Genomic DNA, 22,190 nt, shown 5'->3' on the forward strand with positions numbered 1-22,190 from the left:
ATATTTATGAAAATCAAGTAATTAAATAGTTGATGAAAATTTCTGAATTAATTTTTTTTGTTTTGTTTTCAAATAGAAAATAAATAATTTTGTTAATGTATTATTAAATTATATGAGATAAAATTTTTAAAAATCAAATATAGAAGAATATTTCACTTTGCCCACTAATGAGTGCACGATTATTACCGTTTAACCAAATAAAACGCTCACATCTATGGCAAATAAAATAAAATAATTATTTATGAGTCTTATCATGTAGTTACTATTTTGCGATACTCTTTTGAAATGAAGGAAAATTACCACATTAAAAACAGTTTTCTATTTACAAAATATAATCACTATAAGGATGATGTAATGTGAACGAAATACACAAAGCATTTAATCATAGGCAAATTAAATTTTCACTACGATATAGCTTCGATAAATCATTTCTTCGTCTACATTTTTCGTTTGGGAATATTTCAGTAAAGAAAGGAAAAAATACATAATTATTTCGACTTCAGGTCGCTTTCTTCGGAAGAATCTTTGACAGTGATACATGATCATTATTTGTCCAACTGGGGACAAAAATTCATTAAAAATATGCAACCTTTGTACGTTCTCTTGAAGAATCTAAATTTTTTAACAGTGTTTTCTATTCACGGATTTTAGAATTCATTTGTTTGAAAAAGGAAGTTCAATATTGAAAATAGTTGTTGAATTTTGATGGTTAAAAATGAGTGCAGGAATAAAGATAAGTATCTTTTTTTATTCTCTTTTTTATGCTTGCTAATTTTAAATGCTTTTAGTTAGTCTATTTACAGAAAGGAAAAAACGGGGCACGATAAAATAATAAAACTATGATTACAATACGAAATTGTTACTATAACACAATTAAAAAAATTAGCAGCTGCCATATGTTTGATAGATTTTTTTTTAAATAACAAAAGCAGAAAGGAAAACACCAGACTTGCAAATAACGAATGCATCTGCCGGGAGAATTTGATTGGATAGTCATTCTTTTCTTTCCACTGTGGATACAAAAGAAATTGAAATGCGCAAGCGCGCGTGAATTTGAGCATAGTAATTGGTGCTGTTTAATAAACAAAGCAATTAATAGGCTATCGGAGATCATTAGAACAAGGTTTTATTTATTAATTTTTCTATAAATAAGGAATGATCATGCAGATGACAAACGCTGATTATATTATTATAGTTTCTTTAAAACGCGTTTGTGAACTTTATGTTAAAGAAAATTGTTGTACAGTCTCCTTTACTTGTTCACTTAAAAAGTACATGGAAATTTATATTTCTTATTAGAAAAATTTTATGCTTCTTATGTCTTATTTGCATTATAATAAAATATAAATTGATTATATTTATTATTTTCCTTGAGATTTCTAATTTGATTTTTAATTTTTTGCTAAAAAGTGAAACTTATTATTTAGGCATTATTAATTTGTATGATTTATATAGCATGTTTGTTGGTTTAAGTGAATACTTTTTTAAATTTATGGATGAAAATATTTTGAATAGGTTTATGACAAATTTTTATGAATTTATTAATGCTTTAGTTTGTTTTCTTATTAATCTTATCCATGTTTTTTAATTGCAATGTTAGTACAGTTTATTATATATTTTAAAAAAAAAATATTTACTGCTTTTTCTTAATGTTTTTAATGTTGGGAGAAAAATTCCCTTAGAACATTAAGAGATTTTAAAGTAGCATTTTTTAAAAATTTAATTGATGAAGGTCGGGTCTGTTTGCTCACGCTTTATAGGAAATGGATTATTAATTGATTGATTACAGCAAATTAACTTATTATGGTATTTATTGAAACAAAATGATTATTGATATATTGCTGTATTTTTGTGAAACTTGAATGAATATTTCTGTTCATAGCTAAATTATATTTAAAATTGAACAGGTATATACCATGTTTTATTCATATGAGATTCTTCAGAAGAGAGGAAAGTTTGGTATCATATGGTAAATGTACCTTTACTATATTTCATTTATATTATTTTATAGGTAGATATCAAAATTTTTTTTCTCTGAGATGTACGAGTTTGATTTTTACCTTTTCAAATAGTTTGATAACATTCTAAAATGTTGTTGCAAAATTTTCATTCAATTTCATTGGCAAATTTAATACTTTTCATAAATTGACTTTAAAAATAATATTTAAAAGATTTTAGTATAATTCTTTAACTTAATTTTTAAGTTTACCTATATAAATATTATAGGATATTCTTTGAATCTAAATTCAACTTTGTTTCTATTACTGTATATATAATTGGAGTCTAAAAGTTTTGGATGTGCAATTTTCCAAAGACTAATGTCCTTTCTATTCTAATTATAAATAGATGAAATGCATTTTTTATAATTTATTTTATTTATTGCTATTACTAATATTTTCAATAGAAATTTTCTCCATAATTTTGAAATTATATTGAAAGATTTATTTAAAATTTATTTAAACTATATTTTAATTTGTGTTTGTATCTCTAATTATTTTGATATACATTATTAAAAAAAATTCATTCTTTTATTTATTTAGGTTAGCTGCTACATGTAGACAACGTATTACAAAAAGAGATATTTGGGGAGTAAATGTTATTAATTCATGGCAAGTATTTTTTTAAAACTCTAGCCTACTTTGGATTTGTCTTTATTCATCAGGTATACCAATCAATTGTTGTTTATTAACATACTTTATCCTAACTTTTCAGTGAAGACATTATAGATACTGTAATGCGGCATCCTGTTGCTAATAGGAGAACAGCTCCTCTATCTCTTTATTTGGCCTCTCAACTAATGTTTGGTTTGACATATGTGTGTGCAAAGCAGCATCAATTTTTATTAGGTAAAATACATGAATGATATTTAGAAATATTTTTGTATTTCTAATATTTTTTTGTATCTGATATTTTAATTTTTTATTTTTCAAATACTTATTTACTTATTTACTCCTTTTATTTGCATTATAATACTTTATGTGATAAATGAAAGACTTTCTAGGAATTTTCTTTGTTATAAGTCTTGAAGTTATTCTTAGATTTTGAAATTAACAGTTAATAAAATATTTTAAGTTATTTGCTATATTTTTATTATAAAATTTTATGTCTTTATTAAATATGACCAGCTGTTAATTTTGAAAGTTTTTTTTGAAACTGTTAGAATTAAATGCTTTTAAATTATATCACATGTATGGGGTCTTTTGGACTCTGTATTTTTCTTTCATTAAAAAATCTTGAAATTTCTCAATTAATGCATTTGAGCATTTTTTTTTTCTGTCAGCAATTATTTTTTGTGCTTTTATGATTGATCTAAGAGAAAAATTTATAAGAGCAGATATATAACAAATGAGCTGGCTCAATTTTTTTAATGACCAAATATACCCTATATGTGCAAACATTTCAATTTCATTTTACATTGAATCTGTGGCAAAATATGAACACAAATAGCAGATAATGAGAAATCTTATGAATTGGAAATACTAGTTTCTACAAATAATAAAAACAACGATAGCTCAAGCATGAAGATTGCTCATATAATTAAGACAACTCTTTTGTTGTTATATTTTATTCTTTGCTTGATATGCTGAAAATATTCCATATTTGTAAAAATAACTTAAAATTCTAGGACTTTTTGGATGTAGTAATATATCAAGATTTCTTTAAATTTTAAATGCTGTTGTTACATTACATCTATGAACAGAAACAGCAGATGTGGAGAAATCTTATTAAATAGAAATACTTGTTTCCATGGCTAATGAAAACAATAATAGTTCAGATTATCAAAAAGCCATTTATATTTAAACTGCAATTCATTAGTGTGTGAAATATTCAAATAATCAAGGCAATCTTTTTTTTTTTCTTTCTTTTAGTGCCAGTAGAATAATAAATGTATAACAATTTAGACAAAAAAAAAATGTTCTGAATATAGATACACATACTGGAGAACTTGATTTCTATAGTGTGTGCAGGCTTTAGTAGAAATCAAGAAATATAAACTGGAAAATAATGCATTCAATATGCTATTATTTCAGTTATATGTTTAAAGTCATAAATTTTAAAATAAACTAAATTCTTTGTTTTTGGCACAGAATGAATCCTTGTTTGCTATTGGATGTCATAGCAATTATATAAAGGTTTTCAAAATATTAATTTAAGAGAATTTTTACTTTTCATAGTTTTGAAGTTTTATATGCTTTTAATTTTTTATGATAAAATTCATTCTTAATGCATTTAAAATTGATTTCCTCTATATTTAAATTAAAATTTTTATAAAATTATTTATCCAGACTTCAATTCAAGTTATTTTTTATGCTTAATAAGTGCATCTTTTTAACTAATACTTCCATGTCCTTTTTTTTTTTTTTTTACTTTAAAAATATTTTAAGCAATGATAATTATTAGAAAATAAAATGTAGCATCTGGTAAAGCAAACAAATTTGCCTCTTAGTTACAAAATAAAATATGTAAATAAGCTAAATAAGATATGAAAGAAAATGTTTAAACAAGTATAATAATTGAATTACTTAAAAACTAATTATAATGAAATTATTTTTTGGAATATTTTTACAATATGAGGCTTTATTTTTAATTTATGAAATACAAAGTACTGTGCTAATGTTTTAGATTAGATGCAGAATTGAGTTTCTTGTTTGACTGATTAATCTAATTGATCAAGAATTATCAAAATCCAAGATTTCTTAAGATGGATATTTTTATGTAGAAAGGGAGAAATATTCTTTTTAAACCATTGGAAGATTAGTTTATTGAGTCTTTTAAACTGCTTATAGGGTTATTTATTCTTGTTTTCCCTTATTAGTAACAAATCTAACCATCATGCATGTTATAGTACAATAATATAAAAAAGTAAAACTATTTGCAGTGTCAGCATTTCTCTTTGGATTTTGATTGGAATAATTGCAAAGTAGTAGCTACAGTATAAAAAAAGGGAATAAAATGATTAAAACAAATTTTATGATAAGAAAGGAACATTTAGTCCTATTCTTAGTATTGCTTAATTTATAAAACATTAATATTTATATGAATGAAAAATAAAATTAATAGAGCTTTATTTTTTATACTTTTATTTCACCACATATGCATTTTATTCATATTAAATTTAAATTCTATTTTATTCATTCTTACTGTGAGATAAAATCATTTATTGTAACAACTAAGCAGAAATTCTTGTAAAATTAATGGTTGTGTTATTCATAGTCAAAATCTTCCAAAAGATTAAACATCTTTTCATATTTTCTTTGTTGAAATATGTTGTTATAATAATTTAGCTTTTGTTTTTAATGTAGGCAACTATAATTTATTATTTCTCCTGACATTAAATTTTTTTTTTTTCTTTGGAATAATTTTATAAGACAACTTAAGTACGTAAGAAAGAAATTTTTCTTACTTTCATAATCTTAATGGCCTCAGGCGCATGCCAAGTTTATCAACTTTAGTAATATTATTTTGCAGATAGATTAGAGACACATATATCATATGAGAAGTAAAATTTTGATTAATTTTAGAATATTTCCATTTATTCACATTTATTTAGAAAAAAAAAAACATTTTAAATTATTGTATTTTAATGTGAAGTTTCTTAAAAACACTGTTGTGAGTTGCATTTAGTTTTAGTTATTTTTCAAGCATGCATAAAACTGTATTTTTAATTTATTGATATTTAAATATTTATGAATACTAAAATAATTTGATTTACTTTTGACTTTACAGAAGACGCAAAAGCTTTAATTGTAAGGTTTGGAAATGTTAAAAAACAAGAAGGAACTACAATAAATTTAGAAAAGACACCTGAGTGAGTATTCATTTTAATTAACAGATTCTGTTTTCTACTCATGTAAAGAGTGTTGTTGAAGACCGGAAACAATTATAAATTGTTGCAATATTTTCTTAAGTACATCATTTTCTTTCTGCATTATGCAACATATATGAAGATTAAACATAATTGCAATATATATGTATATACAGTGGCTCCCAAAATTGAGTATACACTATACTTTTCCTTCTTTAATTTTATTCTTTTTGATCTTAACATTCCTATTTATGGCTAATGTTTATAAGAACGACAGAATATACATTAACAAAAGTATTAGGCTAAAAAACAAAATGGAGAAATCAATAATATTTTTATTAGAGTAATTTTTATGTCAAAGTTGCAAATTCCAAAGTCACAAAATTGAGTATACATCTAGCAAAATCTGTCATCAAAAAGAGAAAAAGATAAATTAATATTTTGTTGCATATCCTTTTGCATTTAGAGCAGCTTGTAAACGGTGTGGCATTGAGTTGACAAGAGTTTGAATTGTTTAGCCGGATATTTTAGAGCATTCTTTTTGTAATACTCTTTTTAAGTGTTCCTTGCCCCTAATATCGTATTTTTGAACTAATTTTCTTAATTGTGTCCACAAATTTTCAATCACATTGGGATTTAGAGATTGAGGAGGGGTGTGTAATTGCATTTTACAACTATACAACAACCATAACTTAACTATTTTAGCTGTATGTTTCGTGTAATTATTTTGTTGAGACAGAAAACTTGACCCTAAACCCAAATTCTGGGCACTTTGTTTTAAATTGTTCTTCAACATATCCAAATATTTAATTTTGTCCATGATTCCATCAATGAAAACTAAATTTCCCACTCCTTTTGAAGACTTACAGCCCCATACAAGAAGTGAACCACCTCCATGCTTGATAGAAGGATTGGTGCTTTTAGGAAGAAGTTCAGAATTAGGCTTTCTCCAAACATAACATCGACCATCACTACCAAAAACATTGAACTTACTTTCGTCACTGAATATTACTTGATTCGAGAAGTCAGGAGGCTTTGAAATATGACTTTTAGCAAATGAAATTCTTTTCTCTCGATTTACTTTGGAAATGAAGGGTTTTGTTCTAGCTATGCAACCATTAAAATTTGCTTTTCGAGTTGTTTCCGCAGAAATACACTTTCCAATTGTTCTTGAAGTAGATGTAGCAATTTTTGTAACACTCAGGATTGTTTGCTACCTCTCAAATAACTCTTTTCTTGATCGTGGCACTGAGGATTTCTTTTCTTCCTCCTTCAGGTTTATTAGCAATTTGTCCATACATTTTATACTTCTGGATAATTTTTTGAACTCATCCGAGACTGCATTGAATTTCCCTTGCAATTTCTCGTAGAGATTTGCCATCTTCAGACAATCGAACAACAAGTTTCGAATTTCAACATTTGTTTCATTTTGGAGGTCATTATGATAACCAAAACGTTTTGTTTTCGCTTGGAAATAAATGATTGACAATTAAAGTAACAAAATTATTTTACTTATTCATTTGGAAATACATAATGATAGTCAAGTATAATATTTTCTAAGGTGTATACTCAATTTTGTGACTTTGGAATTTGAAAATTTGACATAAAAATTACTCTAATAAAGATATTATTGACTCCTCTGTTCTGTTTTTTAGCCTAATACTTTTGTTAATGTATATTTTGTCGTTCTTATAAATATTAGCCATAACTAGGAATGTTAAGATTGAAAAGAATAAAATTAAAGAAAAAAGAGTATAGTGTATACTCAATTTTGGAAGCCACTGTATATATACAAATTCTTTTTGTAAATAACTTGTTATGCACTACAATATTTCATAAAAAACATCCTTCTGCCTATAATTTTATTTTTAAGGAGCCACCTTTTTTCGATGGTTTACTGGGATGTTGATTGCATTTTATTTCAATTAACTCTCTTAGACATAACTTCTTATCTATGATTTCATTAACAAACTATTTTTAAGGAGCATCAAGACATAGGTATTAAAGCCTAGTTATTTTGATTGTCTTTCATGTGTTATTAATTTTTAAAAACAAATGAAAAGCTAAGAAAAAAATGGTTTGGAAATGAAATTTGTGCAAAAATATTTCTTGTAAGTTTGATCCTTGAAGAGCTTCTATTAATTTCTAATTTATTGAATATTTAATTAATTTTTGCACTTTGTAAAGTTGAAAATATTTTTATTTTTTAAGGGTGCAAAGTTAGGTTGAATTCTGTCCAGATGCTCTGGAGGAGAAGCATAATATATATGCATAATTAGAAAAACTGACTTTTATCTAAAGCAATCAAATTTTTATATAATGACATAATAGATTATCTATTCTTAAATTTTTCCTTGAATTCCTTTTATAATTTTCCCTTTAGTCATGAAATATGTCTATTATGAAGTAATTACATAATAAGTGAAATCTAATTATGTCAATAGATTTTAAGTGAAACATTATATAGACCAAGTTTAATCTTTTTTACTGATTTCCACTATTAAAATTTTAATAGTGGAATTAAATTTTATTAAGCCAATGATTATTAATCTTTTTGCATAGTTTATTTTTAAATTCCAAGGATTGGGGGTAGAGATCTACAGTAGCAGTTAATTCAAGTACAACAACAAATAAAATGCACTCTGTTAATAAATTCATGGTATATTCTTTCCAATTATTAAAACTAACATCGCAATTGAGAAAAAATTATATTTGTCTGTAATAGGAATTAGTTGAACTATATTTTTGTTCATAAAATAGTTATTATATAATAATCTTCTTGGTTTATATTCTATTATTTTATGAGAAGTTGTAAACTTTGCTTACTAGTATTTTTCTCATTATCAATTTATTAACAAAATTTTATTCTCTGTTCAATTCTATTGCAATTATTGCAGAAATGCAATACAGTGGGGTAGATTTAGAAAAAAAAGTTTGCTATTTCCTTTTTGGCGTAAATTTTTTGAAAAAAAAAAAAAAAAAAGCATTTATTTTTATTTGTTCTGAAACTGTTACCTAATGATGTATAAATTTTATTGCTGTTGTGCAAGTCAGCAAATATATTAAATATTAAGTTGTTTTTTTTTAATTTTCACAGCTTTAATCAAGATAAATATTAAAAATTAATTTTCTTAGTGCAGTAGAGATAAATGACATCAGAGGCTGTGCTATTTCTGAAACTCTTTCATTGTTGATTTTTTAACAAATGAAATTAATATACAAATCTGTCCTTTGCAACATTTTCTTATGATTCCAACTATAAACCTCTTTATATATAATTATATAATTAGTACATGCATTGCATATTTTTAGTTTTTTTTAAATCAAAATATTTTTTAATTTTTTTTTTTATAAAAGTAAATTTGTCTATAACAGTTTGATAATATTATTTCAATTTAGTCAATTTCAGTTTATGGAAAAATGAGGTTGTTGAAGATATTATTTAGCTTCTAAGTATTTACAATAATAATGCCTGAAATTTTAAAAGGAAAATAGAATGTATATACTTAATTTTATTCCTTATTTATTTATAGAAATAATTTCACTTTATTTTCTTTTATTTAGTAAATCAAAAGTAACATTGACACTTAATATGGATAATGCACCAATAGAGTTTGGAAATCTAAAATTTATTCAGGAACCAGTTACTCATTATTGGGGTGATTATTTTGCCATTTCAACACCAAGGAGTTCTGAAGAAGCCTTATCATTTATCTCGCCTGAACGTGAACGTGATATTGAAATGATTGATGAAGGTACACTTTCTTATTTCATTTTTACTAAAAATTTATAATAGCAATATGTCTTTGCTATTTGTAAGTTGATGACATTGATATTATTGTTTGCATGTATTATATTTCTTACCAACATCCTTTATTCTAAATAAATAGAAAGTCTACAGCAATGAATAAGGTTTTAGTGAGCAAGAACTTTACTGAATTTTCACATAGCATACACAGTTACTATTAAAAACTATTAATCTTTTAAAATTTTAGATTTAAAAAATTTAAATGGCAACTATGCAATCTGTAATATTTCCTTATATTTGTAATTGAGCATTAATTTTAAAATCTAGTAAGTTTCATGAAAAATAATTTCCTGTTGTCACTTTTATAAAAACCATAATCATCATGAATTTAGTCCCATCACATTTTTTTTTTCATTATTTATTTTACAAACAATAATACTAAACAAAAATATTTTTGTATCATTTACTGATATTGTGTAAAATAGTTATTGTAAATTACAAATATATTCACATCAATAAACTGTCTTTCCTATCTTGTACATATATTTCACTACATATTTAACTACACTGAGTAAATTAAATGCTTGTTCACTGAGTAAACAAGTAAATTAATGGTTAGATTAATATTTTTAAAAAGTTATTTGCAATGATCAAGTATTTTAGTAAGAATTTTCTTTGTTAGTTACCATTGTCTTATAAATTTTTCTATTATCATATGTTTTATTCTTATTAATTCAGCTACTGAAATGATGCATCAAGCTCATCCTGCTGATATAACAATGCAGGAATTGCCGGAAGTGTCTGAAGAGCCTTTTCCTGAAGGGGTTTGTTTTTATTTATTTATTCATGCTTTTATTTTTCTGCATTCTTATTAATCAAAAATTACTTCCCTTTTTAACTTTTAACAGTTGAGAACTTTTCTTGTATAATGTAGTAAAGGAAACTACATAATAATAATTCTTTTAATAATAATATTGAAACTATAGAGACAATAATTAAATGAAATCAAATCTAGATTCTTTAGTGTTCTTGTATTGAAGTCTTTTGTTTTTTATGGTGTAGGTTCTATGTCTCCATAGCAGAATCTTTCACTTTTTAAGAGTTTAGTATTTACTAGTTTTTCTATTTTTATAACTCAGGACTTTTTAAACATCATAGAACCCTGATTCTATTTCAGCTGAGACAGTTTTATCTTACCCTTAGTTAGTTCAAAAATATTCTGCTTTATCTAAAACTGTAGCAAGAAAAAATATTAATTAATGAAAGTTAAAATGAAATTTATTTAAAAAAAATAGTTCTATGGCAAATTTTAATGAAATTTTCTTAATAAATCTGATTTTTCTTAACTATTTTTACCTTCTAATATTGAGAATATTAAAGAAGATAGTCTTTGAGAGGTTTTATAATCCAGTTTGATATCACAACCAACAATTAAGTTTTATTGCTGTATTTCATGATAAAATTTCAAGATTAATTAATTAAAAATTTCAAAAACAATGACACTCATATAAATAAAAAGGAACCATATGAAACCTATATTGAATTTTATTAATTTGTTCAATACTTTTTTCAAAATGGAAAAAGCTATGAATTATTTTAATAATTATCTTATCCAATTTTTCTTCTAATTTTATGATGAATAAAAATAAACATTTTTTATAAAAAAATTCTTTATTTCTGAGTTATTAAAATATTTATGTACAAATGTTTTCTGCATTGTTTTCTTGTCCCTCAAATATTTATGATTATTTTGTACAGGAATACATGTTTTAATAGAATCATTTTACTACTTTATGCAAGTAACAGAATTTCATATTTTAAAATTGATATGAAGATTTTTGCAATTTGCTTTAGAAAGTATTTGCAAGCATTAGATATAACATAAAGAAAATTATTATTTTTTTCCTTCCTTTTTGGCCAGAAGACTAGCATTTAGGTTCAGGTGTAAAATATTATTTTATTCATTCAAAGTTTATAATTTTTATTATCTCCTGATGTAAGAATTCTTGATTCATAGATCATGTTTTCTCCTTTCAATATATTTACTACATTTGATGAAATATTTCAGGTGTTTGAAAAAAGCACTTATTTTAAAAATAAAATATGGTATATTTGAAATGTAATGCTTTCTGAAAATCAGATATTTACACAGGGCAATATTTTATAAATAATCTTTGGTAGTATAAACTTAATAACAGACAATTCAATACAAGTCAGACAGAAACTGATAAAAAGGTGTTTTTTTTTTTTTTTTTTTTTTTTTTTTGTCTTCTTAGAAGTTCATAAAAGTGATTTGTTTTATATAAATAGGCTTTATTTTGAGAATTATGGACAGATAGAATTTTTTCCATTAGTATTTTGTTTATGAATACAGGGTGATAAAGATCAATTAATGGGGTTTTTTTTATGCTTTTCATATTTGTAAAAATTACTGAGAAACTTTTGTAAATTTAATGTTATTATAACTATAATAAAATATTTTGTTTAAATATTTTTTTTTTTATTTTTTTACTAATAAATTGTTTTAGATGCCAGAAGAACCTGTTGATTTTCTCTCTGATTTTCGTCCTTTAGAAGATGCTCCTATTGAGCAAATTCAAAGGTTTATTTTCCGTTTATTATTTAATAATTTTTATTTTCTATTTATTTTCAGAGTATTCTGCATCCTTTATTTACAAATTCTTCCAATTTACCCATGATAATTTTCTATTTTAATTGTGTTTTTTTGTGTGTGTATGCGTTCTGTTTGCACTTTAACATTTTAAACATTAACTTAACTACTATGGTTATTGACAGTTTAATTGTAATTACTTTTATTTTTGAATATGTTATATTTTTCATGAATTATTTCAAAATTATAATTGTGTGATTAAGACAATAAAAGATATATAATTTTGCCTGATTTTTTCACTTATTTATGTATTTTTTATTTGTTTAATAACTTGGTAAGATTTATTAAATTTTTCTTATAAGATATTTCAAAATTGTTAATTGTACCTTTTTTTGTATTTTAAAAGTTGCCAAGCATTAAAATAATTTTCACCTGTTATATAATTGATGATTTATTTGATACTTAAAGCATTTTGTTGTGACAAGATGTCAATGTTAAATAATATTTTAATAATAAAATGCTTGAAGTAATTAGTGTTAATAATTATTTCTATTTTATTAAAATATTTCTTTAAGAATTCAGTAGTAAAAGCTATATTTGTTGAATATGTATAGATGTATTTGTTCGGGGATCTTCCTGGAAATTTAAGGAAAGGGGAGGAAAAGAACCCAAAATTAATATTTTCATCTGTAAATATAAAATATTCTAAATTTTATGACATCCAAGGATTAAATAAAAATTTTTAATAATTTGAATAATTAGTATTTGGACAGGTTCATATTCCCATAATCCTTTAAAACTACTTCAATTTCATACTTGTTATACTCAGGACCACAGAAAAGTACATGATTTCTCATTGCAGGATTTTATAAAAGTTTTTGAGAAGTAGTAATGGACATTCTTCATTTTTTGAGAGTGAAGGAGAAACTTGTTTAGGTTTTGATTTTATTTTGACAATTCTGCTAAGAGAAAAAGGGTTTTGTAATGGAGCTGCTGTCAATAACTAATTTTTTTCACCTTTGAGTACAAAGCAAGCAGTATTATTATCCCATTCACCAAGAAATCTACAGTAGACTCGGCTGTTGTCTCTATACTTACGAATATGCTATTATTAATAGCATATTCGTAATTATATTGATATACCCAATGAAAATACCATTATATTGTTCATCACGTCTTCACAATGCTGAAATACCATACTGAAATTGTCATCTTTGAAGTATGCAAAGAGTTAATATTCATATAATTTTTGCTAGAAAATTTCAAACTTATTATAGGAAATGTTCCCAACAGCAAGATTTCTGAAAAGTTTCATAGGATCAACAGAATGTACATTGCTTCATATATTATTTGCTTTATTCAAATATTTGACTTATCTTAATGCATATTCTTTAATATTTGATGAAATATTCAACAAATCCTTCCAAACAAAGCAAATAAATTTATACATTCGATTTAGAAATGAAAAAAAATTGAGGTTGAAGGTTAAAGCCAGATATGCGTTTTCAATTTTCATGTGCCATTTTGCAGCTGATGATAATTCGTGAGACTTCCTTAGTTCTATGTAAAATTGGATTTTAAGGAAAGTCTAATCTCTTAAAAGATGGTACATCAGTAAATTAGCTGGTCTTTTTGAATACTGAATGATTGAATGCATACAGATTTTTCAACAGTAATAATGTAGGTAATTGTTGACTGCATGTTGTCAACAACTTATTTAGACTTGGGGAAGTAGTATTCACATGGCATATTATTCTATTTTTATTCAGAGTACATTATTTATTCAAATATTTGTCAACAAGAAAGGACTAGAATTCTTAGAAAATGGGAAACTTCTCAAAGGTTTTTGAAGAACCAGATGGGTGGAAGATGCAGAAGCCACTAAACTAGCAATTGAGAGGTTGGATGATATGGTATACACACATTGTTATGAAAATTATAAATGTTATATTGAAAATGTTGAAAAGGGGGAAGTTTCCTCTATCAAAATTTAAGTGATATAAATTTATTACAAAGTGTAACAAAGATTTGACCTTACTTGCCAAACTGAAATTTTTCTTATCATTGGCCAAAATTAATTAACTATTTTTATTATTCCGGTAGAGTAGAGTGATACCTACTTTTGCGATTTTCGGAAGCAGTAAAAATGAACAGGCTGTCTGATAAAATAAAAACTATAGTCACTGGCTGTTTAAAAAATTTATATGAATTTTATTATGTTATGAAAACTGATGTTCATGAAGGTCTAATCATTATGAATAAGACTTTCATGTCCGATTTTTCAAACTGAAATTCAATCAAAGCTAGCATGGATTCAAAAAATTAAAAATGCTTGCTAATCAGGGGGGAAAAAAAAACCTGCTAAGAAATCTCAAACATGAATGTTAGGATTTTGTAAATCGCTTTATACGTAAAATTTTGGATAAATCCCCATTGAACCCTTTGTCAGGAATATGAGTTTTTAAATTAGAGAGAATAATCACAAAAGTCAATTCTTCCTATGACATATGCAGTCGTTTTGTTCTTCTGAATTGCAAGCAAATGAAAGTAATTTTATTTAAATAGAATTTAGCCACTTTTTGAATGATATGGTTTGCAATTCTGCAGAAGAAGAATTTCCAAAAGTTAAATGGATAAACTTTTATCAAAATATTTAGAAGACCAACTTCTGTCTGCAAAATAACTCCTTGATGTTGCTTCATATTCTGACCACTGGACTATACTATAGAAATATTGTAACATTATTGTTGAACATTTTGTGATATTAGAGAAAAGTTTATCAGTAATTGTTGGGCATATGTAAGATTCAGATGATGATATCCCATGAGAAGGCCATAGTTGTCAGAGGATTTTCCTTAAATAAAAATGTTGAGATGAAAAAATTATAAAAAAAAAAAGCATACATTGTAAAATATTGGTTTATATGAATTGGAAAAATATGATGGAATAGCGAATTTCCAAGTCATGAAAGACTTTAAATTATATGCAAAAATGCCTGTTCTAGATGTAAAACATTGTCTACCATAGAAAATGTTTAAAGGAATTGCAAATATAAATGAGCTAAAAGATTTGAAATTAAAAAAAAAAAAGGATAAAATTGAAGAATTATTTTTTCCCTATAAAAATCTGCACACTGTCTGCAATACATTTATTTAAATGTAAGCAATGATTTGTTTATTTTTATCTATTTCATGCATTTTTCTCATTATTCCGCCAAGCACTGGTCAAAAATAAAAATGGAGATCCTTGTTGGATTTCTCTTTCTTTTTTAAAGAATTTCATTTCAGCTGAAGTGTGAATGTATTTGTAAGTTACAGATCTAGTAATAGTTTATGTGAAATTAGCATTTAGTAACTATATCATGACTAATAAAAGAGCACTTGCATTGTGATTGTACCACTTTGAGCTGTAAGTTTTGGCTTATTAACTGCAATATGAATATAACAGGTACCCATAGTACTCTTCACTTAAACAGCTTGAGTAGAATGCAAGAAAATAATGGTGCATTTGAATATTAGTGGGAAAATATTTTACTTATATTTATCAGTTGCATTTTTATGTCTAAAATATATAAACATATTATCTTTGAATTTTCTTTTAAGCATCTTTGATTGTTCCCCCTCTCCTTCAAGTAGGAATCCTGTTGGAAAACCACTGTAGAGGCCTGATTTTAGATTTAAAGTTGCATTCCATTGAAGATCTTTCATATGTCTAGGCTTGTACATATCTATTCTGTTAACAGGGTACTATCTCAGTGTCATCTTTGTAAACTAATCATGGATTAAAGTTTCTTAGGGATAGAATTATTATGTGCATTATAGAATCTCTTATCTACCAAAACCCAATTATTTATTTAAAACATGTAAAAAATTAGCATTTTAATTAAATTTTTCTATTAAAAATAAAATGAAACTAATTAAAAGTTGTCAATAATTAAATTTTTTTATTAGTTTTTAACTGAAAATAAATTATTATGTTTAAGTAATAAATAAAATATAATTTTGATCCTAAACTATGAAATGAAAATAACATCTTTTTTTTAAAAAAAATGATAATCTTAAAAATATGTTGGAGATTTTCTTGCATATTTACCCTCTATAGTTTTATTCTTAGAGTTATATATTTTGTGAAAATGTAAGAAATAATTTCTACGTGAAGTGCTGTGGTTTGATATTTTATCTTTTATATCTTCATATTTGAGTTTAAATAATTTTTGTTCAGTGATAAATTCATCATTTAATCCCATCTTATGTTTCTCTTTTGTTAATCATCAACAACAAAAAATCCCTCTTTTTCTCATTTTAAAAATTTATCTAGCCACTAAGATTAAAGATTTGGATTGTAATATCTTATTGTAGAAGTGTTTAAAATTTCCTTGTTTCTTGCATGAAGCTAATGCAAGTGCACAGGGTGTGTACAGTTTTAAGTTTCTTCTACACGTTCTACATTAAATGAAAAGTGAAGTGAACACCTTTCTTCCCACACATGCAAGTTGAATGGATGAAAAAAAGCCACCTATGGATGACATAGATTGAGACCTGTTATCATATACAATGTAATTAAGTACTACCATTTATATGGCAATGCTTGTAAAATAAAAAATATTACTCGGTAAACTAACACAGGAGGAGTGATAATGGTGCTAGTACAATATGGTTGCTGCTTGGGGGAAGGTGTGTGCTGCTCTGTCTTAGGGGCTAGACTGACAAGTATCCATAGTGCTGTCTGGCATTTTTATTCTGACTGATCCTCTTTCCCCCTAACCCTACTTTGGGTGGGATGGGCTAGCCTGAGTCCATTTAAAAAGCACCTCAAAATAGAAGAAATTCTGAATTTTATTTCTGTCTTTCATTGCATTTTTATATATATATATCAATTTTATAGAGATGGATATTGATAAGCAACATTTAAGTCACTGCATTATATTTCTGTTTTCAAACAAATAAAAAAAAATTGCTGCTTAAGCTATGGATTGATTAATTTGACTTTGGATGGAGATTCTGAGAGTCTCTATAGTAAAAAAATGTTTTCTAAGATTTTATAATGGAAAATTTAGTCTTGACTAGAATTGATGTAGTAAAAAAATTATTTGTACATAAAAAACTTTGGCATGGATTTTAATCCATGTCAAACTCAGGAAGAACTTTCAAAACAGGAGTTACTCACCAAGCATCACTTCGATTTTATGCAATGGGAAATATACAGAAGGAAGGAAAATGAGTTAGTCATCAACTAGTGGAAGAAAATTGAAAAATTGGCACTTGCATGAATTGGCTTTCTTTGTACAAAAGAAAGATTTTTTCACACAAAATCATTATGGGTGATGAAAAGTGTATTTTGTACAATAATTCTAAATGCAATAAATAAATAAAAGGGTGGGTTGATCTAGGTGAGCCACCAACATCAGTTACAAAATAAATATTCATGCTAAGAAAGTATTATTGTGTGTCTGGTGGGAATGGAAAGGAATCACTTACCAGAAGCTACTGAAACTTAATCAAACTGTTTCAGCTGAACGTTAATAGGCTCAGTTCATCAAATTAAGTGATGTTTTGGAGGAAAAAAGACTATTTATGGGCCAAAGAAGGTGGAAAGTGATATTGTTGCATGACATTTGACATCCACATACTGCAAAACAAACCTAGAAACGAATCCTCGCCTTAAGTTTAAAAGTTGTTCTCCAGCCTTGGCTCCTTCTGATTACCAGTTATTGAGATCAATGTCATCATAATTGACCTTGGCTCCATCTGATTACCAGTTATCAGATCGATGTCATCATAAGACCAGCAGTTCATGAAAACTGAAAATGACTCGATTATTTTGCTTTAAAATCATCAAGTTTTGTTGTGAAGAGATTTATTATCTACCAAAATCGCAAGAATTTGTAGATAGTAATAGCGTATCTTTCATTTACTAATCTTTGTAACAAGTATTTTTTCAATAATGTTGAATTTTTAAGTTAAATAATTATATCAATGTAATTGGTGTATTATAGTATTCCACTTCTTGAAGCACAACAACAGGAAGCACCAACACTAGTTGGTGAGAATTTATCTTTTTTATTGAGTCCTGAAGATATTCCTGTTTTGGAGGAAATACACCAGTCAAGGCAAGGAGCCGAATCTTCATCAGGTGGTTTGACAACACAAGCAGCAAGTCCTGTGATACAACCAAGAAGAGTATGTTTTCTAAATTCATAAATGAACCACATTAAAATAACACATTTATTTAGATAAATTAAATTTTTAAAGAGAAAGCCACATATTTTCCTCACTAGAACTGGTGGTATTTGAGCTGTTGTTATCATCTTATCAGCTGCTTTATCAACTATTATAATTTTCTAAAATTTAATCATTCACTTGATATTTCAAAAATTCCACTTACGAGTGAATAAATTTATCAATGTTTTGATTTTTTTTAAATAAATATCAAATGCATGATCAGTGAGCTTAAGTAATTAATTGCAATTTGCATTTAATTTTCTTTATTTTTTAAAAATCAGATTTAATATGAACTTATATTTTTAGGAATGATTGGAATCATTAATCATATTGTAATCATTTGCATTGCTGAAGTTAAAGATAATTCTACAGTGGCAATCATTTGGTGTACCATTATGCAAAATTAAATAATCTTAGTTATTTATTTAGTGTATGTAAAAGGATTGAGCAGAATTTAGTCTTAAAATACCAATAACTGTATTATGATAAAATATTTATTTAAATTGAAAGTCATTTTTTGAATTCTGCTGAAAGTCTAAGGTGCATAAAAATGCATATCTCATTGAAATATGATTTTTTTCTTCCTATTAATGACTTGAACTGCTTATGAAATTTTTTTATTAAATAAATGAGAATTTTTCACATTTATTTTTACAAACTTTAAAATTTCTGATAATTTTTTAAATCTTTTCTATTATACAGAGTACGACAGATTCTGAAAATTTTATTTTGCCACCGGTTCCTATTCCTGGACAAAGACGTACTAGGAGAAGACATCTAATAATAGATTCTGCCATCTCTTTATCTTCTGAGCAATTGCGTGCTAATATAGCTAGAGCTGATACTCAAACAGTACCTTCCGTAAATGTCATTTAAACTGAGTTGACCACTTTCTAAGTTTTATTTATTTATTTTTATGAAATAAAACTTTCTTAGATTGAAAAGATCAAAGACATTTTAACATCATAATTATTTTAGACATCTTGAAAGACAGAGAAAAAATATAATATTTAGTCAATATTTAGTTGATGTAAAATATAAATATATATTATTTTTAATTTGAAATTTTTTCATGATTCATAAAATTTAATGCAAATTATTAAAAGTATTGAAACTGGGAAATAAATTTTTTTGAAATTTATAAATATATGTATATGTTATAAATATAAATATATGTAAACACAACTTCTGTTGCTGTTTTCTTTAAAATTATTTTATATATTTGTTCATTTTACCCTTATTTATTTTATTTTTTTTTCTTCATCATTTCATATTATATAAAGCAATTTTCATATGTAATTTCCAATTTCTGAGCCATTCTCATTTGAAATTTTTTTCACTATTTCAAATTAAATTAATTAATTAGTAAGATGAAAGATTTATTAGTAAAATGCAATCCAGATAATTTTCTTCGCTTTTTATCCAATTAAAAAATACTGAAAAATCTGAAAGAAGGCATGAAATATTTTCAACTCCACTATAACTGTATATGACTTATTAGGAAATAGTATTTCTCATACATGGTAGTAATTGCATTTCTCATGATTATTTTATTCAATATACTGAAAATAAGTTGAGAAAATCTAATTGATTTTGAAAGAAAATGAAATCAAGTTTCTTTTTTTTTTCTGAATTAAACAAATTACTAAATTAAACAAAATAAAATCTTACTATTTTGTATTTAAAATATAACATTTTAAATTCTGGAACATGAATTATTGGAATGTTTAAACATTAAAAAAATATTTAATGTTTTAAAAATTGTATATATTATTTTTTTATATAGGATATTTCTATAGTTTTTTTTATATGTATATTAAGACATATTATTTGTTTCTTTCTTAAAATTCAATCTGGTTTCTAAAATAGGTTTTTCTCAGAAAAACATTTTTTTTTTTGTTTTGTTTAATAATAATATGTCAAGTAGATAATTTTATTCTGTAGACTTAGGTTTTGTTATATATTTTTATTTAAAATTTATACATTATGTTTCAGTATGTTATTTATATTTCCTACTTTTCTTAAATTCTTTCTTTTTTAAAAAAAGGCTTTTCTAAGGAAAGCATTAATTTTTTAAAAAAATAATATATATGTATATAGATTGTTTAATTCCTTAGAAAGTAGTTACATATGTTGATGAAAGTTTTTAAATTTGAGTTTTACCATTATACTTTGAAAATTTAGCAAAATTGTCAGAAAAGCATCGTGTAAACTAATTTTTCATGAATTTTCAACAAGATATAGCCATAAAGATTATTAAAGAGAAATGCATGTGCACTTTATAGTAATTTGCATAATTGTTATATTTTTGGTAACTCATTTATTTTGAATTTTTTTTGTAAACAATTGCATTTACCTTTACATTATAATGTCATTTGTTACATTAATTTCATGTGATTTCAAAACAACTGTTATTGCTCCACTTAATTTAAAAACATTGCACACAATTAAATATTTTAACATTTTAAAAATGAATTTTAAGCTACAAGATATAAAAATTCATTTCCAGATTATAAATTAATATATTTTAATATGGTACATTATTAATGCATCCTCTTTCGAAATTCAAATTTTCTTTTAGAATCTAAGAAGAGTATCATTTCTTGAAACACCAGAATCCATGTTCAGAAGGCTGTCTAGACGTAAGTAATCATTACTACTAATAAAATTGAATATATGTATATGCTTCTATATATCTTTTGATGCTCCACAAACTAAATCATTTGACTTAAGATCCAAATTTACGCATGCATATCTTAGAGGGTAAAAATGTGAACCTCAAAGCAATTTTTAAAAAATTTTTAATTAAAAATGCAATTGAATTTTGCTGCTTTTCTGCGATAATTTTCAAAAAATAAAATTGCATAAAAATAAATTTTACATCATTTCAAACTTTTAAAATTGTCTTTTTAATGATATCAATTTGATAGTTCTGCAATTTTTTTTCTTTTTTTTCAGAATTTTCACAATTTTTAAAAATATTTTTTGGCTCATTCCAACAGTAGATGAACATACCGTTCTCTATTGTATGATTTCTTTCATTGTTAAAGCTAAAGATGGATTCTGCTTAAAATCTGGGCAGTTTACAAAATAAATAAAGTGAAGTTACAGTATCAAAAAATTTAGAATTTATATGACACATTTATATTTTTAATAATATTATGATATTGATCTCCATTAGAAATTTTCATGCATGTAATAAACAAAATTTAAATAAGACAATTAAAATAATTATTATATATAATTAGATAATTAATATCTCAAATTTCAATAGAATCCTGTGTACAAATCTGTAAAATCTGAAGGATTTAAGTAAAATTAATTGTATTCAGCATTCCTGGTGAATCAACTAGTTGCCACTAGTGTATAATGTATGAATATTTTAATTTTGCTACTATATTTTGAATTTCTCTTTTCATCAGTCAGTGAAATTTCAGGTATTTCCAAATTTCACCCTTCCTTCACATATTTGGAATTATATTTGTACTATTTTCTTTATAATTTCTTCTGGTAATTTTTTTAATTAAAAATTACTGGCTTAGCATCCTTACATTTCTCTCAACTGGATGCTATTGTATAGTTAAAAAAAAAACTTATCATTTTAAAGAAAAAGTATTTCGGTAGTCGCTCATCCGTTCAGACACAGTATAAAAAAATGCTTTTAAATATATTTTTCCAGAGAATTTTGGTTTAAATACTATTTTAAAAAGATACATTTTCCTGTTAGTTACAATAAATTTTTTTATGGTAATTATTTTAATTCTATTTTGAAAAATCATATTTTTTTCAAAAAGCAATTTTCAG

The 22,190-nt window shown here is 25.1% G+C and overlaps 1 protein-coding gene across 1 annotated transcript in view; it reads left to right on the plus strand.

Moving 5' to 3' along the window:
* The first annotated feature begins 2,734 nt into the window (after nucleotides 1–2,734).
* LOC129985103 (uncharacterized) overlaps nucleotides 2,735–22,190 on the plus strand; it is a 31,758-nt gene continuing 12,302 nt past the window's right edge. The window contains exons 1-8 of the mRNA XM_056095015.1: nucleotides 2,735–2,846; nucleotides 5,728–5,809; nucleotides 9,371–9,561; nucleotides 10,293–10,378; nucleotides 12,083–12,156; nucleotides 18,161–18,344; nucleotides 19,089–19,247; nucleotides 20,968–21,028. Of these exons, the coding sequence (XP_055950990.1) occupies nucleotides 2,735–2,846; nucleotides 5,728–5,809; nucleotides 9,371–9,561; nucleotides 10,293–10,378; nucleotides 12,083–12,156; nucleotides 18,161–18,344; nucleotides 19,089–19,247; nucleotides 20,968–21,028 (949 nt within the window). The remainder of the gene's footprint in view (nucleotides 2,847–5,727; nucleotides 5,810–9,370; nucleotides 9,562–10,292; nucleotides 10,379–12,082; nucleotides 12,157–18,160; nucleotides 18,345–19,088; nucleotides 19,248–20,967; nucleotides 21,029–22,190) is intronic.

The sequence above is a fragment of the Argiope bruennichi genome, chromosome 9, assembly GCF_947563725.1.
Source record: "Argiope bruennichi chromosome 9, qqArgBrue1.1, whole genome shotgun sequence".
In the NCBI taxonomy this organism is placed as follows: Eukaryota; Metazoa; Arthropoda; class Arachnida; order Araneae; family Araneidae; genus Argiope; species Argiope bruennichi.